General features: G+C 39.4%; 1 protein-coding gene across 6 annotated transcripts in view; it reads right to left on the bottom strand.

Moving 5' to 3' along the window:
* Positions 1-21,339, bottom strand: part of IFT43 (intraflagellar transport 43) — a 123,577-nt gene that overhangs the window by 79,465 nt on the left and 22,773 nt on the right. For 4 of the 6 annotated variants that reach the window (XM_077123129.1, XM_077123130.1, XM_077123133.1 and 1 more), the window contains exon 3: positions 2,188-2,301. The exons of the other annotated variants lie outside the window; for them this stretch is intronic. In XM_077123129.1, the coding sequence (XP_076979244.1) occupies positions 2,188-2,301 (114 nt within the window). The remainder of the gene's footprint in view (positions 1-2,187; positions 2,302-21,339) is intronic. 6 annotated transcript variants of the gene reach the window in all.

Here is a 21,339-nt window from a genome sequence, read left to right as displayed (position 1 = left end):
TGTGGGATGTAATGTCCTATAAATATCTGTTAAGTCTAGCTCATTTATAGTAATATTCAGATTCTCTATTTCTTTACTGATCCTCTGTGTAGATGTTCTGTCCATTGATGAGAGTGGTGAATTGAAGTCTCCAACTATTATGGTATATGTGTCTATTTCCCTTTTCAGTGTTTGCAGTGTATTCCTCACGTATTTTGGGGCATTCTGGTTCGATGCGTAAATATTTATGATTGTTATGTCTTCTTGTTTAATTGTTCCTTTTATTAGTACATAGTGTCCTTCTTTGTCTCTTTTAACTGTTTTACATTTGAAGTCTAATTTGTTGGATATTAGTATAGCCACTCCTGCTCTTTTCTGGTTGTTATTTGCATGAAATATCTTTTCCCAACCTTTCACTTTCAACCTATATTTATCTTTGGGTCTAAGATATGTTTCCTATAGACAGCATATAGAGGGATCCTGTTTTTTAATCCATTCTGCCAGTCTATGTCTTTTGATTGGGGAATTCAGTCCATTAACATTTAGAGTTATTACTTTTTGGATAATATTTTCCTCTAACATTTTGCCTTTTGTATTATATATATCATATCTGACTTTCCTTCTTTCTACACTCTTCTCCATGTCTTTCTCTTCTGTCTTTTTGTATCTGACTCTAGTGCTCCCTTTAGTATTTCTTGCAGAGCTGGTCTCTTGGTCACAAATTCTCTCAGTGACTTTTTGTCTGAGAATGTTTTAATTTCTCCCTCATTTTTGAAGGACAATTTTGCTGGATATAGGAGTCTTGGTTGGCAGTTTTTCTCTTTTAGTAACTTAAATATATCATCCCACTGTCTTCTAGCTTCCATGGTTTCTGCTGAGAAATCTACACATAGTCTTATTGGGTTTCCCTTGTATGTGATGGATTGCTTCTCTCTCGCTGCTTTCAAGATCCTCTCTTTCTCTTTGACCTCTGACATTCTAACTAGTAAGTGTCTTGGAGAACGCCTATTTGGGTGTAATCTCTTTGGGGTGCGCTGCACTTCTTGGATCTGTAATTTTAGGTCTTTCATAAGAGTTGGGAAATTTTCAGTGAAAATTTCTTCCATTAGTTTTTCTCCTCCTTTTCCCTTCTCTTCTCCTTCTGGGACACCCACAACACGTATATTTGTGCGATTCACATTGTCCTTGAGTTCCCTGATACCCTGTTCAAATTTTTCCATTCTTTTCCCTATAGTTTCTGTTTCTTTTTGGAATTCAGATGTTCCATCCTCCAAATCACTAATTCTATCTTCTGTCTCTTTAAATCTATCATTGTAGGTATCCATTGTTTTTTCCATCTTTTCTACTTTATCCTTCACTTCCATAAGCTCTGTGATTTGTTTTTTCAGTTTTTCTATTTCTTCTTTTTGATCAGCCCATGTCTTCTTCATGTCCTCCCTCAATTTATCGATTTCGTTTTTGAAGAGGTTTTCCATTTCTGTTCATATATTCAGCATTAGTTGTTTCAGCTCCTGTATCTCATTTGAACTACTGGTTTGTTCCTTTGACTGGGCCATATTTTCAATTTTCTGAGCGTGATCCGTTATCTTCTGCTGGCGTCTGGGCATTTAGTCAGATTTCCCTGGGTGTTGGACCCCACAGGTTGAAAGATTTTTCTGTGAAACCTCTGGGTTCTGTTTTTCTTATCCTGCCCAGTAGGTGGCGCTCGTGGCACACGTTTGTCTACGGGTTCCACCAGTGAACGTTTCTGTAGGTCCTTTAACTCTGGAAAACTCTCACCGTAGGGGAGGCTCGGCAGCCGAAGCGTCTTGGAAGAGTGCCAGCCAGCCCGGGGGTCTGAATGTGGGGAGGGCCGCCGGTCGCCGCAGCACGGGAGAGCGCCCGACCAAATTTCCTAGTCGGCCCGGGGCGCCAAGTGTGGCGGGAGGGCGCCAGCTGTCGCAGCCCGGGAGAGTGCACTGTTCCCAGCCGGACCGGGGAGTCACGTGTTTGGAAGGGACCCCTCGGTCACCGTTCTCCGCAGTCTGGGGATTTCCGACCCAACTCTCTCAGTTGGTCCGGGGGGCCTCGTGTGGTGGGGGCGCCAGCCACCGTGGCCCAAGGGGACTGCCTTCCCAATTCTGCCAGCTGGTCTGGGAAGGAGGAAGGGAGGGACTCCGGCCACTTGCCGTCCCGCCCGGGAAAGCCCGCGCCCCTCGGTGATCTCACCAGAGCCGGTTCTCCCAGACAGTCAGCCGTTCCAGGATGGGGTATGCCGTCCCTTTGATCTCCGTCGTTGCTCTGGGAGCTGCTCTGTATTGTCTCCACTCCCCAGTAACTGTTCTGGAGGAGGAAAGGTGAGGGTGGCAAGGCTGTCGAGGCCGGTGGCAGAGGAGCCAGTGAAGGCGGAAGAGGGCACGGTGGTGGTTGGAGAGCCACTGGAGCAGGCGGACAAAGAGGGGAGAGGAGGGAGGGCGGGCCGGCTGCTGCGGGGTGTGGGCGCTGCGCGCCGGGCCGGCGGACAAAGAGGGGAGAGGAGGGCGGGCGGGCCGGCTGCTAAATAATGCACTCTTAAACAACCAGTGGGTCAAAGAAGAAATTGCCAGAGAAATCAGAAACTATCTGGAGTTGAATGAAAATGAGAATATGACATCAGAACTATGGGATGCAGCAAAGACAGTACTGAGAGGGAAATTTATTTCACTAAATGCCTATATTAAAAAAGAAGAAACAAACCAACAAAAAAGAAGAAATAGCGGAAATAGATGACTTAACTGCTCACCTGAAGGAACTTGAGAAAGAACAGCAAATTAACCCCAAAGCAAATAGAAGAAGAGAAATAAAAAAGATTAAACCAGAATTAAATGAATTGGGAATAAAAGAACAATAGAAAGAATCCATGAAACCAAAGTTGGTTCTTAGAGAAAATCAATAAACTCGATGGACCCCTGGCTAGATTGACAAAGAAAAAAAGAAGATGCAAATAAACAAAATCAGAAATGAGATGGGGTTTGTTAACACGGACCCCGAAGAAATAAAAAAATCATAAGAGGATACTATGAACAACTATATGCCAACAAACTAGACCACTTAAATGAAATGGAAAAATTCCTAGAAACACATGAACAAGCTATACTGACTCAAGAAGAAACAAAAGTTCTCAAAAAACTAATCACGAGTAAAGAGATTCAGTCAGTCATCAAAAATCTTCCTACAGAGGAGAGGTGGGGCAAGATACCAGCACAATGAGGTGTACAATTTAGCTTATCCTTCAGAGCAGCTAGTAAATAGCAAGAAATGGTGCAGAACAACTGCTAAGGGAACTTCAGAGACTGGACATACAGTGTACACCAGTCTGGACCAGGTGGAACAGCTGAGATCCACACAGAACTGTAAGTCTCCCAAGCTGTGGAGGCTGGTGCCCCTCCCCCAAGGGCACTGCAGGCTGGTTCCCTGAGGGGAAAGGAAACAGACTCTACTAGTAGTAGCAAGGATTTAGCTGAACCAAGTTCCAATTAAAGAATTAATTAACAAAATCTGACTACTGAAAACAGGCCCCCAGTACAGACAAACCTGGCATAAGCACTAAAGGAACTAGGAGTTTTTGCTCTGGCAAAGAGGGGGCAGGGCTGATGGAAAAAAAAAACAAAAAACAGAAGATTTTTGAGTTGGGCAACCCAAAATACCAGAAAAGGGCTGGACCCCAAGAAAAGGGGGCACATAGAGCCTGGAGAGACATATAGCCATACAAATTCAAGCTCTTGATTGACAAACCTGAGAAGCGGGGCACCAGCTCTGAAAAGGATTTTTTGCTTCTACTTCTTTTAGTGCCTTTTTTGTTTGTTTGTTTTTAAACATTTTTTAATTGTTAAATATAACATATATACAAACGAAAGAAAGAAAAAGCAATGATTTTCAAAGTACACTTCAACAAGCAGTTAAAGAACAGATTTCAGAGTTTGTTATGGGTTACCATCCCACTATTTCAGATGTTTCCTTTCAGCTGCAACCAAACACTGGAGGCTACAAGAAAATTCTCTCCTTTTTTTGTGTAAAAAATAACATACATACCAAAATGCAATAAATTTCAAAACACACTGCAACAATAAGTTGTAGAACAGATTTCAGAGTTTGGTATGGGTAACAATTCCACAATTTTAGGTTTTTACTTTTTTATGTTGTTGTTTATTTCTTAACAGCTCATTAGATAGAACTGGAAGTCCTTTCAGACACTATCACTGCCCCAAGCAAGGGTGAACTAAAGTTTGTCTGAGAGACAAAATAAATAGTCAGGTGAAAGAGGTTAATTCCCTAAAGGGTGTATTTTCCCCAAGAAAAGGGGGGTGGGGCCCAGTTCAAGTGGAATCCCTCCTTCAAGGAATTCAGGCCCCAGGGGCTGGAAAACAGAATCAATCAAAGCCATCCCACTACCACACCTCTGTCTCAACCAAATTCCTGGCAGGGAGAGTTTGCTGAAATTAAAGGCCCCGAATCACTTTAAGCTAGTGGGAAGCAGCAGAAAAACAAGCACTACATGCTGCACAAGGCAGGAAAAACCCATAGTCTAGAGGCTTCATAGGAAAGTCTGACAACATGCTAGTTTTCACCCTTAGGGACAAGTGATGCTAGCCACTCTTTTCTCCTGAGATGTGGGCCTTTCTGGTCTGGGAAAATCTGACTGGGGTCTATAAAACCCGAGGAGACCCTCCTCCTCCTTCTCCTCCTCAAAAAAAAAAAAAAAAGAAAAGGCTCCGTATAGGCAAGACAAGAATCAGAAAAACAAGAACTGAAAAATTCTGATCATTAAACAGAACCTGTGCTAGAGGTCTAGAACAAGTTGAACTGAATGTCAAAGAACAGATAGAGAACAAAGACACCAGCAAGAAAACCCTAGGTAAAAGCGTGAAAACAACCTCCAGAATAAACTAGTTAAGGAAATCAAATGCAAAAAAATTAATGAGTCATACCAGGAAAATCGAAGATATGGCCCAAAGAAGTAAACCAACATTTCATATGAGATAGAGGAGTTAAAACAACTAATTCAGGATGTTCAAACAGGCAAGCAAAAGCCTATCAAAAATCAAATCAATGAGTTGAGGGAGGATATAAAGAACACACCTAGCAAACAAAGGGAAGAACTCAAAAGTTTGAAAAAATAAATTGCAGAACTTATGGGAATGAAAGGCACAATAGAAGAGATGAAAAAAAAAACAATGGAAACCTATAACAACAGATTTGAAGAGGCAGAAGAAAGGATTAGTGAACTACAGGACTGGACATCTGAAATCTGATACACAAAAGGAAATATAGGGAAAAGAATGGAAAAATATGAGCAGGGTCTTGGGGAACTGAATGGCAACATGAAGGGCATGAATATATGTGTTGTGGGTGTCCCAGAAGACAAGAGAAGGGAAAAGAAGGAGAACGGAAAAAAAAAGAGGAGAAAGACTAATGGAGAAAATAACCATCACTTATGAAAGACATAAAATTACTGATCTAAGAAGTGCATCATACCCCAAACAGAACAGATCTCTATAGACCTACTTCAAGACACTTACTAGGTCAGGCTGTCAAATGTCAAAAACAAAGAGAGAATTCTGAAAGTAGCAAGAAAAAAGCAATCCATCACATACAAGGGAAGCTCAGTAAGACTATGTGTGCATCTCTCAGCAGAAACGAGGAAGGCGAAAAGGAAATGGTATGATATATTTGAGATTCTAAAAGAGAAAAACTGCCGACCAAGAATTCTAAACCCAGCAAAACTGTCCTTCAAAATTAAGAGGGAGATTAAAATATTCTCAGACAACCAATCACTGAGAGAATTTGTAACTAAGACACTAGCTCTGCAAGAAACACTAAAGGGAGTACTACAGACAGATAGGAAAAGGCAGGAGAGAGAGGTGTGGAGAAGAGTGTAGAAACGGAGACAGGTATCAGTAGAGGTAAAAAGAGAAAAAAAATTAGATATGACATAAAATCCAAAAGACAAAATGGTAGAAGTACTGCCTTTACAGTAATAACATTAAATGTTAATGGATTAAACTCCCTAATCAAAAGACATAGACTGGCACAATAGATTTAAAGCAGGACCCATCTATACGCTGTCTACAGAAGACTCACTTTAGACCCAAGGACAAAAACAGGTTGAAAGTGAAGGCTGGGAAAAGATATTCCATGCAAACAACAATCAGAAAAGAGCAAGAGTAGCTATACAAATATCCAACAAATTAGACTTCAAATGTGAAACAATTAGAGACAAAGAAAGACATTATGTATTAATAGAGGGCAAATTTAACAAGAAGACATAACAATTATAAATATTTATGTACCAAGCGAGAGTGCTCCAAAATATATGAGGCAAATACTGACAACACTGAAGGGAGAAGAAGACATCTTTACCATAATAGGTGGAGACTTCAATTTTCTGCTCCCATCAATGGGACAGAATATCTAGACAGAGGATCAATAAGGAAACCGACATTTTGAATAATATAAGTGAACTAGACTTAAACATTTATAGAACATTACATGCCACAAAAGCAGGATACACATTTTTCTCAAGTGCTCATGGATCATTCTCAAGGATAGATCATATGTTGGGTCACAAAGCAAGTCTCAATAAACTTAAAAAGACTGAAATCATACAAAACACTTTCTCAGATCATAATGGAAGGAAGTTGGAAATCAATAACAGGCAGAAGGCCAGAAAATTCACATATATATGGAGGCCAAACAACATACTCTTAAACTACCAGTAGGTCAAGGAAGAAATTACATGAGAAAACAATAAATTTCTTGGGGCAAATGAAAATGAAAACACAACATATAAGAATTTATGGGAAGCAGCAAAGGCAGTGCTGAGAGGGAAAATTATTGCCTTAAATGCCTATGTAAAAAAGAAAAAAGAGCAAAAATTCAAGAATTAACTGTTCACTTGGAAGAACTAGAGAAAGAACAGCAAACTAAACCTAAAGCAAATAAAAGGAAAGAAATAATGAAGATCAGAACAGAAATAAATGAAATTAAGAATATGAAAACAATCAAGAATATCAACAAAACAAGAGGTTGGTTCTTTGAGAAAAAGCAATAAAATCAATGGACCCTTAGCTAGGTTGACAAAAAGAGAGAGAGGGAGAGAGAGCAGAGAAAGGACGCAAATAAATAAAATCAGAAATGGAAGAGGAGACATAACCACTGACCCTGCAGAAATAAAAGAGATAATGAGAGGATACTATGAACAACTATATGCTAATAAACTAGACAATGAAGATGAAATGGACAACTTCCTAGAAAGGCATGAAAAAACAACATTGACTCAAGAAGAAATAGATGAGCTCAACAAACCAATCACAAGTAAAGAGATTGATTCAGTCATTAAGAAGACTCCCCCGCACCCCTGCACCCCTCCCCCGCAAAAAAAAAAGTCCAGGGCCAAATGGTTTCACATGTGGATTCTACCAAGCATTCAAGAAAGAATTAGTACCAATACTGCTCAAACTTTTCAAAAAAATTAAAGAGGAGGGAAAGATACCTAAATTATTCTATGATGCCAACATCAAGCCAATACCAAATTGAGACAAAGATAATACGAGAAAAGAAAATTACAGACCAATCTCTTTAATGAACATACATGCAAAAATCCTCAACAAAATATTTGCAAATTGAATCCAGCAGCACATTAAAAGAGCTATACACCAGGATCAAGTGGGATTTATTCCAGGTATGCAAGGATGTTTCAACATAAGAAAATGGAATCCAATCAAGAGTGCAGAAATAGACCACCAAATTTATAGTCAAATGATTTTTGACAAGGCCCCCAAATCCACTGAACTGGAACAAAACAGTCTTTTCAATAAATGGGCATGGGAGAACTGGATATCAATAGCCAAAAGAATGAAAGATGACCCTTTCAAAAGAATGAAAGATGACCCTTACTTTATACCTAATACAAAAATTAACTCAAAGTGGATCAAACACCTAAATATAAGAACTAACACCATAAAACTCCTAGAAGAAAATGTAGGGAGATATCTTTCAGACCTAGTAACAGAAAGAAGCTTCCTAAACTTTATACCCAAAGCACAAGCAACAAAATAAAAAATAGATAAATGGAAACTCCTCAAAATCAAATGCTTCTGCACCTCAAAAAACTTTGTCAAAAAGGTGAAGAGGCAGCCAACTCAAAGGGAGAAAATATTTGAAAATCATACATCAGACAAAGGTTTGACATCCTGTATACATAAAGAAATCATACAACTCACAACAAAAGAACAAACAATCCAATTATAAAAAAGGCTAAAGGTATGAATAGTCATTTTTCTGAAGAGCAAATATAGATGGCCCAAAAGCACATGAAGAGATGCTCATTTTCATTACCTACAAGGAAAATGTAGATCAGGAATACAATGAGATACCACCTAACACCTATAAGAATGGCTGCTATTAAACAAATGGAAAATTACAAATGTTGGCGAGGATGTGGAGAAATTGGGACATTTATGCACTGCTGGTGGAAATGTATAATGGTACAGCCGCTACGGAGTTTGGTCGTTCCTTAGGAAACTAAATATCAATTTCCTATGACCTGGCAATAGCACTACTTGGTATATACTCAGAAGAGCTGAAAGCAATGACACAAACAGACATTTTCACACCAATGTTCACAGCAGCATTATTCACAATTGCCAAAAGATGGAAACAATCCAAATGCCCATTAACAGACAAGTGGATTAACAAAATGTGGTATATACATGTGATGGAATATTATGCAGCAGTAAAATGAAATGACATCCTGAAGCACATGACAAGATGGATGACCCTTGAGGACATATGCTGAGTGAAATAAGCCAGACACAAAAGGAAAGATACTGTATGACTCCACTTTTATGACCACGGTAAAAGTAAAATTAGAGGCATATAACACAGAATACAGGAGACTTAGAGATACATAGAAGCTAGAGATTGGTGAATGGTTACTAATGAAGTTGAACTCAAATGTAAGGGAATAGATAGAAGTGAAGGCAGTTCTCCAGGAGGTCTATAAGTAATATTACTATACTGAAGGTGAACAAGATTGAAAGGGGTTATATAGACCTATGTGTCCCACTGATTAACACTAGAAATAAATAACTTCTTGCAAGAATTACTTCAAAGATATGATTCATTTACAAAGAGTGTTTAAGTTCAGGGTATGGGGGAAAACTGCTATAGCATGCTATGGGCTGTGTTTAACAGGAAATCATCAGCAGTACCACAGCAACAGCAGGGGTAAATAATGGGGGGAGGGACAAGAGTTAAGAAGAGGTTTAGATTTCCTATTTGATGAGGGTGTGTTTATTGGTTATCTTTCTCTTGAGAACAATGAAACTATCTAAAATTGAGAGTGTTAATGGACTGTGGACTTTGAGTATCATACATGATGCCTAATTACTGCAGGTGGCTGAAGGATGCACTGAGAAGTAGATTGGCGAATGATGGTATATGATCAGATATTGTGCTGCTACAAAAAGGAACAAAGTCATGAGGCATGCAACACTGTGAATGAACCTGTGGGACATTTGGTAAGGCAAAATAAGCCAGAAACAAAAGAGCAATTATTGTATGGTCTCCTTTAAAAAACATTTATAAGAAAACAGGGGCCTAGATTGTAAGCTCTTATAGCAGCCATATTTAGTCCTGAGTGATAATATCTCTGGATTTTGAGAGACTGTTTTATATGTACATAACCTGGTATTTAGAGATAAGAATAAAGTCAATCAGGTCGGGATTAAGGTAATTCAGAGCACAGGAGTAAGGAAAACATTGTCTGTATTTTAGAATCACACCCACTCTTTGAGACCAAAGGAAGAAAGATTTATTTTGTCCACAATCTAAATTTTTGGTAGCACATAATCTAACTCAACCTGTCTGGATAGCTCATGTGAACAACTGAAACACAGAGAACCCAGAATTAAGAATGAGGGCCTTTAATCCTGTACAACTTAATGTAATGCCTGGATACATCCTAGAATATACTAAGCAGATAATCAAAGGGTATTGGCAAAGTCCTTGAGGGATAGGAGAAAAAATATGAAATTATTAAACTTTACCATCACAGAATCCCCTGATACTGTGTCAAAAATTAGGGACACTGTTCTAGTTTGCTAGCTGCCGGAATGCAGCACACCAGAGATGGACTGGCTTTTAAATTAAAAGGGATTTATTTCATTAGTTCTTCAGAGAAAAGGCAGCTAACATTCAACTGAGGTTCTTTCTTATGTGGGAAGGCACAGGGTGATCTCTGCTGGCCTTCACTCCAGGCCTCTGGGTTCCAACAACTTTCCCTGGGGTGGTTTCTTTTTGCACCTCCAAAGGCCTGGGCTGAGCTGTGAGTGCTGAGATGAAGTATGCTGAGCTGCTTAGGCTGTGCTATGTTGAGCTCTCTCATTTAAGCACCAGCCAATTAAATCAAACATCATTCATTACAGCAAGGCATGCCTTTTAGCCAACTGCAGATGTAAAAACAGATGAGGTTCACGTACCATTGGCTCATGGCCACAGCAACAGAACTAGGTACCTTCACCTGGCCAAGTTGACAACTGAATCTAACTACCACAGACACCCAAATCAACAGGTGAAGACTTTGCTCTTGAGGCTTACTCTTCTGAAGTTTATGTAGGTAGCAGAGAAGCTTAGCCTACCTACAGGTATGCCTAAGAGTTACTTCTGGAGGACCTCTTTTGTTGCTCATATTTGGCCTCACTCTCTCTAAGCCCAAATCTGTAAGTGAAATCATTGCCCTCCCCACTATGTGGGACATGACATTCAGGGGTGAAAGTCTCCATGGAAGTGTGGGAAATGACTCCCAGGGACGAGTCCAGCCCTGGAACCATGGGACCAATAATTCCATCCTGACCAAAAGGGGGAAAAGAAGCGTAACTAATAAAGTATCAGTAGTTGAGACTCAAATAGAGTCAAGAAGGTACTCTGGAGGTCACTCTTTACAAGCTTCAGTTAGACACTGCTATCTATCATAACTTGTCAAACCCCAACAAAAACAATTCCAGCCAATCCTAAAGAACACCTAGGGCAATATATAAGATTCTACAAAGATTCCATGCCATTGGAATGGAATGTTATAAATGTTATATTAAATGAAATGTTAACTTTTCAGAAACCTACAACCTCCAGATGTGTCCCTGGACCAGTTAAGTCCTGAAACCTAGAGGGACCAACCTCTCCCGAACATCAGCTAGTTCCATCTCCCTACCCCAAATTACTGACAGCCCCTTCTAATGTGAAAAAGTTAGAATGGCCGCAGTCCAAATACTCCTAAAGAGTGGGATAGAAAGATGATGGTGGAGGCATACAGAGAAGGTAGGGTCTAACAAACGAGTATGAATGCTGTATCATTAAATTGATATTGCTTTTAGTCTCCACTATCTTAGAGCAGCTAGAAGTAAAAACCTAAAATTGTGGAACTGTAACCCGTTCCGAACTCTGAAATACGTTCTACAACTAATTGTTGTGCTGTGCTTTGAAATTTATTGCTTTTTTGTATACATGCTATTTTTCACAAAAAAAGAAAAAAAGTAGATTGTGATGATTAAGAAGTATTTATTCCTTCTGGCCTCCTATATTCTGGAGCAGCTAGAAGGAAAATCTGAGATAATGGTATGGTAGCCCAATCCAAATTCTGGGATCTGACCTAACTACTTTTTGAAGAGTATTTTGAAAACTATTGCTTTTTTCTTTCTTTGCTTTGTATATATGTTATATTATACAATTTAAAAAGTTAAAGAAAAAAAATGAACACAGAGGATGCTTGGGCGGATCAGTGGTAGAATGCTCGTCTTTGATGCAGGAGATATAGGTTCGGTTCCCAGATCATGCATTCCCTCCCCCCTCCCCCCCAAAAAAAATTAACAGAAACAAGTGCTAGAGAAAATGCAAAGAAAGAGATATACTTATTCACTGTTGGTAGGGAAAGAGAGGTGCAGCCCCTTGGAGGGCAGAGTAGTGGTTCTACAGGAGGTTAGGGGTGGGATTGCCATATGATCCTGAAACCTCATCACTCAGTATTCACTTGGAGGAGCTGATTGTGGGGACAGGAATGGACATTTGCACACTGCTATTTATGGCAGCAGTGTTTGCAATTCACAATGGAATGAGGTGGCCTAAGGATACAACTAAGGAATGGAAGGGGGATCTGTGATGTATACATATAATAGACTACTCAGCAGCCACAAGAAGGAATGAAGTCGTGAAGCATGCAACTAGATGAATGAAACTTAAGGACTGTATATTGAATGAAATGTTAGAAACAAAAAGACACATATTATCATGTCTCACACATATGGACTAACCATTATAAGAAAACTCAGTGAATTGTAGTCAAAAGTGTGGGTTTTCAGGTTGGGCCTAATGTAAAGTGTCCTAGATCATAAGTTCTTACAGTAGGCACATATATTCAGGAATTGTATCCATTATTTCTAACTTCTGAGATACTGAGTTGTTTGTGTATGACCTAGTCACTCCCAGGACTTTGGGTATTTATGTGACACCTGAGACTCAGCATTAGAGCTCTGAAGTTATGAAAATCAGCATTACCCCATACAGGAAGTGTTTAAAAAGTTGAAAAGGGATCAGACTTTGACTGGAGATATGAATGAAGCTGATCTGGATAGGACTAAGGACAAAATAAAATTATATTTTGGGTAGTAATTTAAGCTGTATGGTCAGTTTAATTGAACACCATAAGTACATGTAGTCTTGAGTAGAATGTGAGATTTTGTTGGTTTGTCCAGGTTAGTGTGATGCCCCGATATATGCCAGAGTAAGGGGAGCAGTAAATAAAGAAGTATTTGCAAAGTCCCTTCAGGAGACTGTGGAGAAAGGAGGAACTATTCAATTTCTCCATTTGGAGAATTTCTGATATTCTCACAAGCAGTGGGGACAACAAATCAATAGGCTGAGCTCTCAATCTTGGGGCTTGAGGGTTCTGCATAATAGGCAGGGACCACCCAAGAGTACACAGCTGCAGCACTACAATTCCATTCTGGGATGTCCTTAGAGGACAGTGGCAAAGGAAGATCTTCCCAGTGGGCAGAACTTCTAGCAGTGCACCTGACTGTTCATTTTGCTTGGAAGAAGAACTGGTCAGATGTGTATTTGTATACAAATTCATGGGCTGTTGCTAATGGTTTTGGCTGAATGGTCAGGGACTTGGAAGGAGCATAATTGGAAAACTGTTGACAAAGAGGTCTGAGGAAGAGTTATGTGGATAGACCTTTCTGAGTGGGCAAAGAACTTGAAGATATTTGTGATCCATGTGAATGGTCACCAGAGGGTGACTTCAGCAGAGGAAATAATTTATATTATTATATATAGATTTAATAATCAAGTGGATAGGATGACCTGTCCTGTGGATACAAGTCATCCTCTTTCCTCTGCCACTCCTGCCATTGCCCAATGGGCTCATGAACAAAGCGGGAATGGTTGTAGGGATGGATGTTATGCATGGGTTCAACAATATGGACTTCCACTCACAAGGCCGACCTGGCTATGGTCAGTGCTGAGTGCCTAATCCGTCAGCAGCAGAAACCCACACTTAGTTCCCGATATGGTACCTTTCCCCAAGGTGAACAACCTGCTACCTGGTGGAAGGTTGATTACACTGGACCACTTTCATTACGGAAGGGGCAGCAATTTGTTCTAAATGGAAGAGACACATACTCTGGATATGGGCTTGCATTTTCTGCATGCAATCCTTCTGTAAAAACTACCATACATAGAGTTACAGAATGCCTTATCCACCGTCATGGTATTCCACACAGCTTTGCTTCTGATCAAGGAACACACTTCACAGCAAATGAATTACGGGAATGGGCATATGATCATGGAATTCTCTGGTGTTACCATGTTCCCCATCATCCAGAGGCAGCTGGGTTGACAGAATGGTGGAATAGCCTTTTGAAGACCCAATTACAGTGCCAACTAGGTGGCAACACTTTGCACGGCTGGGGCAACGTGTATGCTCTAATCAGTGTCCACCGTATGGTACTGTTTCTCCCACAGCTAGGATTCATTGGTACAGGAATCAAGGGGTAGAAATGGGAGTAGCACCACTTACTATCACCCCTAGGGATTCAGAAGGAAAACTTTTCGCTTTCTGTCTTTGAAACCTTAAGCTCTGTTGGTCTACAGGTCTTAGTTCCAAAAGGAGGAGTATTCCTTCCAGGAGACACAACAATGATTCCACTGAACTGGAAATTAAGACTGCCACCTGCCCACTTGGGGCTTCTCGTGCTACTGAATCAAGGCATGAAAGGGGATTACTTGAAAGAAAGAAAGTTCTTACTTTCAAGGGGAAATAGGACTGCAACTACACAACGGAGGTAAAGAAGAGTTTTCCTGGAATATAGGAGATCCTCTAGGGCGTCTCTTAGTAGTACCATGCCCTATGATTACAATCAATGGAAAACTGCAACAACCCAATCCAGGCAGGACTACCATTGACCCAGAAACGTCAGGAATGACAGTCTGGGTCACCAACCCAGTGTAGAATCACAGCCAGCCGAAGTGCTTGCTGAGGGTAAAGGGAACATGGAATGGGTAGTAGAAAGTAGTGATAAATATGAACTCCAATCATGTTACCAGTTACAGAAATGAGGACTGTGATTCTATGAACATTTTCTCCCTATTCTGTTATGAATTTATTTGCATTTGTACATAAGCAAATATCTTGTTTTCCTCTCATATGACATAAGTTGTATTGTTCATGTTGTAGTATTTAAGTCACAGGATATGACATTTAAGAGTGAATGTTATCTATGGATTTACACCCTACTCTGGAGAAATGTAGTGCATTTCTGGTTGTACACAGGGTGGCTAAGTAATTTTAGGTGAAACATATGTCTGTTATTGTGTCCTATTTGGAAATTAAACATGTTTCAATGTAATGTGTATAGTTGCAAGTTGACAGGGGGTTTGACTGTAATGGTTAGGTTCTGGTGTCAACCTTGGCTAAATGATTATGCCTAATTGTCTGGTCAGGCAAGCATTGGACTGACCCTTGCTGCAAGGATATTTCATGGTAGGTTGATAAATTGGTGTATTAAGTCATCACTCAGTTGATTGCATCTGTGGCTGATTACATCTGTGATCAACTAAGGTATGTCTCCCACAGTGAGATACTTCAATCAGTTGAAGGCTTTTAAGGAAGAAGAGAGATTCTTTCACTATGTCTTCATTCAGCCAGTGAGCCTCTCCTGTGGAGTTTGTCCAGACCCTTCATCAGAGCCACCAGCTTCACAGCCTGCCCTATGGATTTCAGACTCTTCCATTCCCATGCTTTCTTGAGACACCTTTATAAATCTCATATTTACAGATCTCTCCTGCTGGTTCTGTTTTTCTAAGAATGCTAACACACTAGGGATAAAAAGGATATGTACAGAGAAAACTACATACATTGATACAAGAAATCAAAGAAGATCTAATTAGGCAGAAAGACATTCCCTGCTCATGCACAGGAAGGTTAAATGTAATTAAGATGTCAGTTCTACCCAAAATGAATGATTTAATGGAATACCAATCAAAATTCCAAAAACCTTATCTGAAGACTTGGAAAAGTTAGTCAACAAATTCATTTGGAAGGGAAACAGAATTTGAATAGCTAAAAATATCCTTAAAAAAAGGAATGAAGTGGGAGGATTAACACCTGTTGATTTTTAAAGCTTATTGTCAAGCCACAGTGCTCAAAACAGCATGGTACTAGCACAAAGATAGAAGTATTGACCGATGGAACTGAATCAAGATGCAGAAATAGACCACATCTATGGTCAACTGATCTTCAACAAGGCCCCCAAATCCACTGAACTGGTACAAAACAGTTTTCTCAATAAATGGTCATAGGAGACCTGGATATCAATAGCCAAAAGAATGAAAGAGGATCTTTACCTTATGCCCAAATAAAAATTAACTCAAATTGGATCAAAGACCTAAAAAATAAGAACCAGTAGTACCATAAAGCTACTAGAAGAAAATATAGGGAAACATCTTCAAGACCTAGTAATAGGGGGTAGCTTCCTAAATTTTACACCCAAAACAACAAGCAACAAAATAAAAAAATAGATAAATGGGAACTCCTCAAAATCAAATGCTTTTGTACCTCAAAAGACTTTCTCAAAAAGGTGGAGGCAGCCAACATAATGGGAGAAAATATTTGGAAATCACACATTAGACAAAGGTTTGATATCCTGTATACATACATAAATCATTCAACTCAACAACAAAAGAACAAAGAACCCAATTACAGAATGGGTTAAAGATAGGTATAGGAAACCTTGTGTCTGATGCTCCTTTTATCTACAGTATGGACAAATGAGTAAAAAATATGGGTTAAAAATAAATAAATAATAGGGTTAACAAATGTTAAAACAAATTGAGTAGATTGAAATACTAGTGATTAATGAAAGGGAGTCATAAGGGGTATAGAAAAAAAATATGGGGAACAAAGGTTAAAATATATTGGGCAGATGGAAATACTAGTGGTAAATGAGAGGGAGGGATAAGGGGTATGATATGTATAAGTTTTTTCTTTTTTCCTTTTATTTCTTTTTCTGGAGTGATGCAAATGTTCTAAGAAATGCTCATGGTGATGAACATACAACTATGTGGTGATACTGTGAGCCATTGATTGTACACCAAGTATGGAATGTTCATATGTTAAGAATGTTTGTGTCTGTATGTTGTTTTATCAATAAAAATATTTTTAAAAATATGAATAGGCATTTTTCTGAAGAGCAAATACAGGTGACTCAAAAGCACATGAAGAGATGCTCATTTTCATTTGCTACAAGGAAAATGCAGATCAAGACTACAATAAGATACCACCTGATACCTATTAGAACAGCTGCTATGAAATTAACAGGAAACTGCAAATGTTGGAGAGTATGTGGGACACTCATGTACTGCTGGTGGGAATGCATAATGGTACAGCCATTATGGAAGACAATTTTGCAGTTCTTTAGAAAACTAAACATCAAGTTGCCCTATGACCCAGCAATACCACTATCAGTATATATTCAGAAGAGCTGAAAGCAGTGACACAAACAGACATTTGCATTTTGATGTTCATAGCAGCATTATTCATGATTGCCAAAAGATGGAAACAATCCAAGTGCCCATCAACAGATGAGTGGACAAACAAAATGTGGTACATACAAACAAAGGCATATAACAAAGCAGTAAGACGAAATGACATCCTGAAGCATGAGACAACATGGATGAACCCTGGGGACATATTGCTGAGTAAAATAAGCCAGACACAAAAGGATAGATACCGAATGATTTCGTTTTTATGACCTCGGTAAAAGTAAACTCAGAGGCTTATCACAGAGAATATAGGGGACCTAGAGATACACAGAAGCTAGAGATGAGTGAACAGTTACTAATGAGGTTGAATTTAAAGGTAAAGGAATGCAGGAAGTGAAGGCAGTTCATCAGTGGGTCTACAAGTCATACTGTCATATTGAAGGTTAACATTATTGAAAGGGGTTGTATAAAGCCATGTATCCCACTGAGTAACACTACAAATGTAAATAAGTTCTTGCCTAAACTACTTCAAGTGTATGAATCTTGTGCAAAGAGTATAGGGGGAAAACTACTATTGCAGGTATGGGTTATGTTTAACAGGAAGACATCAATAGTAGTAAATAAATTGGGGGGAAAGGACAAAAGTTAGGGGAGGTTTGGATTTTCTGTTTGGTGAGGGTGTGTTTCTCGATTATTTTTCTCTTGGGAGAAACGAAAATTGCCTAAAATTGAGAGTTTTGATGAGTATACCAGTAGGTGAGGATAATGTAAAAAATGAACTGTACTCTACCCCATGGATGGAGGTGGCTGAAGAACACACTGACCGAGAATTAGAATGGTGGACTGTGGTATATATATATACATATATATGATCGAATACTGTGCTGCTACAGAAAGGAATGAAGTCGTGAAGGCATGCAACATTGTGAATGAACCTGTGGGATAGTACATGATGCAAAATAAGCCAGAAACAAAGGAGCAAATATAGTATGGTCTCATTTAGCAAAAATTGGGGCCTAGATTGTAAGCTTTTATAGCAGTCACATTTAATCTGGAGCTGTAATTGTTATCTATAGATTATGAGAGGCTGTGCTATATATGTATAAACTAGTATTTCCCTGGAACTTTGGGTACCTGTGTAAAACCTAAAACTGAGTAGTTCTTCAGGTTTGAAAGTCAGCATTGCCACACATAACAGCTGTTAAAGAATTGAAAAAAAGATCAGGCTTCAATGAGAGATAAGAATGAAGCCGATCAGATCAGGACTAAGGTAAATTAGAATATAGGGGTAAAGAGGACATTGTCTGTATGTTAGTACTTTACTTACTCTATGAGACCATGTTGTAAGTAAAGTACTAACATACAGACAATGTTCTCTTTACCCTAGCTGCCAGAATGCAATATATCAGAAATAGAATGGCTTTTAAAAGGGGGAATTTAATAAGTTGCTAGTTTACAGTTCTAAGGCTGAGAAAATGTCCCAATTAAAACAAGTCTACAGAAATGTCCAATCTAAGGCATCCAGGGAAAGATATCTTGGTTCAAGAAGGCTGAAGAAGTTCAGGGTTTCTTTCTCAATTAGAAGGGCACATGGCGAACACAGTAAGGGTTCCTCTCTCATCTGGAAGGGCACATGGCGAGCACAGCGTCTTCTACTAGTTTCTTCTTCTGGCTTCCTGTTTCATGAAGCTCCCCAGGAGGTATGTTTCTTTTTCATCTCCAAAGGTCACTGGATAATGGACTCTGCTTCTCGGGGCTATATCATTCTGCTCTGCTCTCTCTGAATCTCTTTTTTTCTCCAAAATGTTTCCTCTTTTATAGGACTCCAGAAACTAATCAAGACCAAATGGGTGGAGACACCCCTCTACCTAACCCAACTTAATAACCACTCTTGATTAAACCATATCTCCAGGGAGATGATCTAATTACAGTTTCACATGTACGATACTGAACAGGGATTCGAAGAAATGACTGCCTTTACAAAATGGGATTAGGATTAAAACATGGCTTTTCTAGGGTACAAACATCATTTCAAACCAGCACAGACCATAAGAAGAGAGGTTTATTTTGTTGAAAACCTAAATTTTCTGTTGCACATAATCTAACTCAATCTCTCTGGACAGATCATATAAATAATCCAAACACATTGAGCCCAGAATGGGAATGAGGGATTATAGTTCTGTATAGCTTATTGTAATACCCAGACACATCCAGGAGTACGTTGAGCAGATAATTAAAAAGAATTGACAAGGGTGCACAGGTGGTTAGAATGCCCACCTTACATGCGGGAGACCCAGGTCTGATTCCCAGATCATGCACTCCCCCCACTCCCCCCAAAAAAAGTCTCTTCAAGGATGCGAGAAAAAAACATGGAACTATTACACTTTACCATTAGAGAAACCCTTGATACTGTCACAACTATTAGGGCCTCCCAAGTGAATAGGCCAAGCCCTTGATCTTGAGGCTTGCTCTTGTGAAGCTTATTTATGTAGTGGAAAAGCAAAGCCTACCTACAGTTATGCCTGAGTTACTTCCAGAAGACTTCCTTTGTTGCTCAAATGTGGCCTCTCTCTAAGCCCTACTCTGTAAGTAAAAATCACTATCCTTCCTCCTGTGTGGGACATGATATCTAGGGGTAAAAGTCTCCTTGGCAATGTGGGACATGATTCCCAGGGATGAGTCTGGCCCTGGTACCGTGGGATTTACATAGCCTTCCTGCCCAAAAAAAGGGAAAAGAATTGTAATAAGTAAGGTATCAGTGGCTGAGAGAGTTCAAATAGAGTAGAGAGGCTATTTTGGAGGCTATTCTTATGTAAGCTTCAGCTAGATATTGCCATTTACTGTAATATGCCAAACAGCAACCAAAACCATTCCTACTAACCCTAAAAATCACTTAAAACTCTACCTGAGATTCCACAAAGGTTCCATAACTATGATTATTTTTCAGAAAACTAAACCCTCCAGATAGCTTCCTAGGCCAGATAAGTCCTGAAACTCAAGGGGGTCAGCCTTTCCAGAACATCAACTAGTTCCATCCCCCATCCCATATTATCAACATCTCTTTCCAACATGAAAAAGTTAGAACGGGTATAGTCCAAATACCTCTAAAGATTGGGAGAAAGATCAAAGGGGAAGGTGGAGTTATAACAGAGAAGATAGGATTTAACAAATGAGTATGGCTGCTGAATCATGATACTGATATTTCTTTTAGTCTCCAGTGTCTTGGAGCAGCTAGAAGGAAAAACCTAAAATTGTGGAACTATAACCCATACTAAACTCTGAAATCTGTTCTTAAAACTAATTGCTGTGGTGTGCTTTGAAATTTATTGCTTTTTTGTATATGTGTTATTTTTCACAATAAAAAAAGTTATATAAAAATAAATAAATAAATGACTCATAGGATAGGACTACCAACAGTTAGTTGAAGATAAGAAATCTCAGTCCTGAATATCACTCTTAAAATTCATGCTGGATTTCCAACCTTGGATGGTATCCTCATAATCTCAATTATATCTCTTTAGGTCATCTTAAATCAGCTCTCCTCTCTTACTGGGTCTATACCTTCCAGGCATATATAAAAAAAAAATGCCACATTCCCTCACACTAGTTCCTGCTCAGCCAACATAAACATTCTTTTCAACTTTCATCATAAATCAAACCTTATATGTTTTTTTCATTCTCTTAAGTCCTTTCAGTTTGTGAAAATCTATCTAGCACATGTGTAGCCAGCAATGTGCACAATGCTGAAGGTGTAAATTCCCAGCACTCTACAAAGCAACCTCATCTGGCACCTGTGGCTTAGTGACTGTGGATAAGCACAGACTAGACTTGCCACCACAACCAAATCCAGAGTGGAATTGCTTAGAGCAAGTTGAGCAAGTTGAGGGAAGTAAGAACATGCTGTAACCTTGAGGCTCTAAGAAACTTGATCTTTCAGAAGCCTTCTCTAGGGTGATGATGGAAGAGAAGTGGCTGTAGTTTGAAAGAAGTATTAAGCTAGGGGCCAGTAGCTCCCATCCTGTGAGGTCTGGAGAGGAATGCCAGGCTTCATTTACCACTCTGTTGATGGTAGCAAGACCACAACCACCCCAGGGCTCATACAACAGTTCTTTTTTCTGCGTAACTTGTGGAAGCCCAAAGAGAAGATACTATAAACACAGAGCAAAGTCATGGAGGCAAATTAGCACACACTTCCTTATGGCCCTACATTTCAGTGGCCACAGTGATCCCCTAAAATAAAAAATTCTGATTTCCCAAACTTCTGGATTTCATTTCATTTATTTCAAAAAACAAATTTTATTTTAGGGG

The sequence above is a fragment of the Tamandua tetradactyla genome, chromosome 12 (genome assembly GCF_023851605.1).
Source record: "Tamandua tetradactyla isolate mTamTet1 chromosome 12, mTamTet1.pri, whole genome shotgun sequence".
Lineage (NCBI taxonomy): Eukaryota > Metazoa > Chordata > Mammalia > Pilosa > Myrmecophagidae > Tamandua > Tamandua tetradactyla.
This window is presented reverse-complemented; position numbering and strand designations above follow the sequence as displayed.